Here is a 6,000-nt window from a genome sequence, read left to right on the forward strand (position 1 = left end):
AGCTTACTAAATAACGTTAGAAAATAGGAAAAATAAAAAATAACAATTGGTCGCCTTGTTCGCCTCAAGGCGTGCACCTTCTCGCCTAAACGCTTAAACAACCATCCACCGCCTTGGTTCGCTTTGGCGCCGTGACAACTATGCTCTCACCCATAAAAAATCAGAGAATCTTTCGAATTTTGTGCACTGTTTGTTCTGTCCAAAAGGGTTTAATCCAAGGTTTCAGGTCCTTTAACCCGTCTAAAGTTGTAAAAATATCCCAAATTCTGCCCTATCCCAAATCATATTGATTTCCTTGTGTCCACCTGATTTATTTATTGACTTTGTATCGGTACCTTACTAGTGATATTTAATCTGTTCTGTCCATTAGCAGCCTAGCTATTGAAAACCAAATTCTCCAACTAGGTTTAGTGTTCCTGGGTTGAACCAAATATTTTTCCCCATAGAAAATTAAAGAGATTTTCACTACTTAATAAAACAGGATAATATTACCATAAACAAATGGTAACCAACTGAAGAAGGGCATGGATTTCCCAAACTGATGGACCCACCATTCAGCACCTGAAATAGGAAGGAATTATAAAGCTTCAGAGGCAATATAAAAGCAAAAATTTAATGCACATTAATTATAAAATGGGAAAAGGTTGGGCACACCGCCAGACTGCCCAGGCTGAGTCCGTCTCTCTCCCCTCCCAATTGGAATGACCCCCTGCCCTCGTCCGTCACATGCTCCCATTGGTACATGCCGCTAGCATGCAGCAAGCGGGAGGAGTGCCCAACCCTTGCCCTTAGACAAAATAACATGCCAGAATATAAAATTACAGACATGTTTTTTTAGAAATAAACTCTGGACATACCAACAAGAGAAGTAAAAAAGTGGGCCATATAAATCAGCATGAGACCTTCCGTGGGTCCATTTATCACCGGAAGAATAAGTGTATTGGTAAAGAAGCTAGACCACAGATAACATTATCATCAGTAAATTCAACAACATAACCTTCAACAATGAGAATAAATAAATGAAATTTGTTAGCATAAAGGACATTTTATTGAGTCATAAATAAATGATAAATTTTATAGTCATTTAAAAGATAGGAATAAGTATCCAACACACAGCAGCAATCTCCAAAAAAGAAAATAGACCTTTACATTCTGTTAAGAATCGACCTACATGGAATTCCGCAAAACACTGCAAATGGCAAGCGCATCTGCTAGAATCATTGGAGAAAAAATCCTACAAGTGACTGTTATTTCATAGAGGAAGACAGCTAGCACAACCCTATCCTCTTGAGATAAGACAGGCTCCAAGAACTATCACTTGACCATGATGGAAAAAACAATGATAGAGGGTCGTTCCTATTGTTTGCTGATGAGAGAAAACCTATGACAATCATAGGAATCAATTTCACAAAGGTCGAAACTTACTTTGCCATTGGTTTCTCTCTTGTCAATCTTCTTCTTGTTCCCCCTTAGACTTCCTTTTCTTGAATTATAACAAACACAGGCATGGTTTAAAGCATCTCCAATACCGATACGATACCCTCCGATACATATCTTAAATTTAGTCGACCGATACAATGACCAATACCGATACTTTAATCCTTGATCTTTAGCATATCTTTGCGTATCTTCGTGTATCTCGATACATACGATACCCTCCGATACATATTTTAAATTTAGCCGACCGATACAGCAACCAATACTGATACTTTAACTTGAACACAAGGCTCTATACGGTGTGCTAAGATTTATGATAATAGGGTAAGGTCTTCATTCTGGGGATAAAAGTTATGAGATCACAGTTTGAATTATCAAAACAGATGGCTAGACTACTGACCTTTGACTGCTAGGTTAAAAAGTTTCAACCTCCAGCTCAGTTATAAAAAACATTCATAATCTTCAGTAACAAATATGGTACTTGTCAAGTTTTTATTCCTACAATACATTATACTAGGCAAAGGAAAATGAAATAAAACAAAAGATCTAATCAGTACCAACAGAATAACTCACTGTTCCCATGTTGCACCATAAAATGGGATGGCTGCAATAACCCAGAACCAGAAGGTGCTCCTTCCACACATAGCAGTGCTCCCAAAAGCCACAGCTTCCAACTTAAAAACAAGAGAAACAATATTTTATAGGAATTTAATGGGCATTGCTAAAAAAATGTCAAACAAAAGTATGAATACATACCGCACATCCAAGCGCATCACATCCTGCGATAGATTTTGCAAATTCATGGATATACTTCATCAATACAAAGCATTTGTAAGCAAATAAAGGCAAAAATGCATGAGAAAGACAAATCACCATGATCAAACAACTCTCCCAATGGACTGGAAGAATTTGTACGTCTTGCTTGCTTCCCATCAACAGCATCAAATGTCTGTCATACATGTTCTAAAAGTAGTAAGCATTTCCAGGGATAATAAATTGCTCCTCAAAAATAAGAAGTAACTTCTACTTGACAATTATGAGGAATGCAGGAATTGAAAGAAAAATCAAGCTAAACAAAAATTCACAAAATGAACGCATCAGTTCGAAATTGTCAGGAGGATTATCAATTTTTTAGGTTCTTCCCAGATCATATAGGAACAAAGATTAGAGTGTCAAACTCAAATCCCATTCACATCAGATGGGCATAGCGGGTTCAAAATATTCAATAACCACCAACCAACCATTCCCCACCCCACCAAAAAAAAAAAAAGTCATTATATGCCAACATCAATTATGTTGCAAAAGAGATTCACTAGAGTAATCATGTCCTTCATCTCATTTTCATTACATAGAGTGATAAGGAGGATTTTCCTCAGAAACAGAGCTGGGTGTGCAAGTGAAGACATGAGGATGTTGAAATAGATGAGTTGCAGCCCTATGAAATAAAATTAAAAACCAAAACAAGAAGCAACTAAAGGAATATGAATATAGGTGATAGGACAAGTAATGAAGTATACGTAAGGCATTGGCGAAGAGAAATTTGATTATTTATCAACCAGTAGATGATATTTATTATTTCAAAGAAAGAACGCTACTCGATAGTGTGTACCCGCACCAAGACACAATGGATGCAAAAAGACCATGTTGCCCTGCCCTGAACATGCTTGCACACACCTTCCCATTGGCCGCAGGAGCTGGTGTGTAACATGGTTGAAGAGCTCGGCAGATCTCGTTTTTTTAACTTATCACCTCTCTCTACTTTTATGAAGAAAAAACACTATGGAGCAAGAATTTTGGTGCTTTTGCTTGAGAATCTCCATTCTTACACTCATTGAAACTTAAAGAATAAAGAATATTATCTCCCCATCCACATTTGGAGTTACTTTTCTTCTCAAGAACCATTTTAGATTAACAAAAAAAAAAATCTTCTCAAACCCATTTTTTCATGGAAACAACATCAATACTTGTCAGTTTACATTGGTTTTTTTATATGTGATGCATAACACTGATCTATGGATTCATGGAGGGAAATATTTTTTTGTTTTCTCTTTAAATAAATGATGCATACTGACCTTATGTTGTTTTGTAGCTTATCTTATATCATTTCAAATTTTCAATGTATGGTAATGTGACTCATCAATCATCAATGTTATTTGTTAATCAATAAAGTAATTATCTAGATGTCTTTTAAATTCTATGATTATGGTGTCATGTGTTGATTGTGGAATGTGGATTGTGGAATAGAGCATACTAGCCTAGGGTCCGAAGAGTAAGAGACTACTTAAATAGGGTACGAAGCCAAAGTACCATTTTAAATTTGATTTTTAAAAAACTGATGTTTCCATTGAGTTTAGAAGTCCTAAAATAAGGTAAATACCTAGTCTCAAGGAGTACAAAGACCATATGGCCACCGAGTGGACCGCGAAAAAATAAATGATCTCGACGAGATTTCACCAGATCTCTCTTTTTTGGATCAACGAAATCTTAAACCTTGGTGTGCATATGTGCTATCGGGTAGCATTCTCTCGCCCTTATTATTATCAGAAAAATTAATAGCTTATTTATTCAATGAAACATCTGGTCTCGAAATAATGGCATGGAAGAACAGAATTCCTGCACCAAATCCTAGAAACCTAGAGGATTTAGACTTAGATGATGAAGTTAGGTCATAATGTGTACCCAACTTCTTCAAGAATATGAAATCGATTGTGGAGAGGATGGGTACTAGATTGGCTTGTTGGTACGAATATTTGATCAAAAGTGCTACAGTTAGTTTCCCAGTCTACTATACACCAATCAAAATATTCTAACATTGTTGCAAAAGCAATGGAGGATAGAAAGACTCCTATAATGGACAATAAGTGAAAAGGTGCTTGTTCACACTCACTTTAGAGTGAAGTCAGCTATGCTCTGCTAAAGAACTTGAGGACAATGAGTGAGGTTCAACCTCCCACAAATCTCACACTAGCCACCATGCCCTCATACACTCCTTAATTATATCTACATATGTGCTCGATTCCTCTCTTTACTAGGACATGATGGATTAAATCTCTAGGAACTCTATCATATGCTTTTTCTCAAGGTCAATAAAAACCACGTGGAGATCCTTCTTGTGAGCTCTATAACTTGCCATGAGCATCCTTAGTAGGTAGATAGCCTCTGTAGTGGATTTACCTGGCATAAATCCAAACTAGTTCTCCGAGACCTTAGCTTCTCTTCTCAAGCGGGCTTCAATAACTTTCTCCCATAATTTCATAGTATGACACATTAGTTTAATGCTATCTAATTTCTATATCCCCTTCTATTTTTGTAGACTAGGACTATCATGCTTCCCCTCCAATCATTTGGCATTTTCCTTGTGTTCATAATCCTGTTAGACAACTTTGTTAACCAAAACTCCCCACAAACTCCTAGGGTTTCAACACTTCTATTAGAATTTCATCCGGGCTTAGTATCTTGCCCATGGTTTAAAGTATCTCCGATACGATACAATACCCCTCCGATAAGGCTTCTTTAAATTCTGCCACACTGGCCTTTTCATGCATATCTATGACGTGTGGATTCTTGTTGAGAAGAGATAATTAAATAGTAGATAAATTTGATAAAAAAAATTGACAACTTACAGCCAATCCATACTTGTAGAGATAAAGTAGCACACAAAGTGGGAAATTAAATAAGTGAATTATCATGCATAAACAGGACAGAGATGCATAATTGAATTCGAATAGAACAATAAAAGCAAACCTGATATAAGAAAAGCAGCAACCCATGAGCAAAATGAACCCATCTTGGGGGAGGTGAATCCAGACGAGGTGAATATACCTGGGATGTGGGTGAAAGATAATAAAAGAATATAAGGAAAAAATGGTTATTAACCAAACAAAGAGAGCACAGACTCCCTGGATTAAGCTATGATTTTCCTTAAATGTACATATATATATATATATATATTAGCATAAGTTAACCAACAAATTGCAATCAAATGGCCGTCAAAGAATGGCAAACCAATGAAAACTAAGGGGGATTTCCATTTTGGTGTTAATTTGTTTTGACATCGCAAAATGGATCCTAGTGCAACACCTCTGTCAGTGCCACCTTTGCGTTTTGGCACTAATTTAATGAAATTCACATGTCACAAAACAAGATGAAGTTATGCTATAGTCTTGTTAACAAAGGAAAAATGTTAAATTAAAACCATATGTCTGACTTCAAGGAACTCAAGATGATGTTTTTTGATTAGCTGCAGGCCGATGAATGCAACTAAAGAAACAAGACCCATGCTGGTCAACGAGTGTTCCGGAATTTTGTTCATGTACGTCTTCACCATCATTAACAAGCTCATGGTGACTAGAGTTCTACACATTTGCTGCTGAATCTATAATCTTCAGAAGATGTAACTGTTCTGCTGAAGTCATGAAGTATTTCTGGTTTCTGTGAGTATTCCACAAACCGCACAGTCCACGCCCCTGAATCGTTTCGGAAGATGTTCGCTGCTATGTGCTTCATTTGTTGTCAATGATTTATTTGCTATTAATTTCTGTCAATAGTTGAGGAGTATCGATT

General features: G+C 36.6%; 1 protein-coding gene across 1 annotated transcript in view; it reads right to left on the reverse strand.

Moving 5' to 3' along the window:
* The window catches only part of LOC122081812 (choline/ethanolaminephosphotransferase 1-like), a 39,578-nt gene that overhangs the window by 26,582 nt on the left and 6,996 nt on the right, over positions 1–6,000 (reverse strand). Inside the window, exons 5-10 of the mRNA XM_042649139.1 lie at positions 5,182–5,259; positions 2,311–2,386; positions 2,194–2,216; positions 2,011–2,111; positions 858–952; positions 493–561 (exon numbers count right to left, since the gene is read on the reverse strand). Of these exons, the coding sequence (XP_042505073.1) occupies positions 493–561; positions 858–952; positions 2,011–2,111; positions 2,194–2,216; positions 2,311–2,386; positions 5,182–5,259 (442 nt within the window). The remainder of the gene's footprint in view (positions 1–492; positions 562–857; positions 953–2,010; positions 2,112–2,193; positions 2,217–2,310; positions 2,387–5,181; positions 5,260–6,000) is intronic.

This window comes from Macadamia integrifolia, chromosome 1 (genome assembly GCF_013358625.1).
Source record: "Macadamia integrifolia cultivar HAES 741 chromosome 1, SCU_Mint_v3, whole genome shotgun sequence".
Lineage (NCBI taxonomy): Eukaryota > Viridiplantae > Streptophyta > Magnoliopsida > Proteales > Proteaceae > Macadamia > Macadamia integrifolia.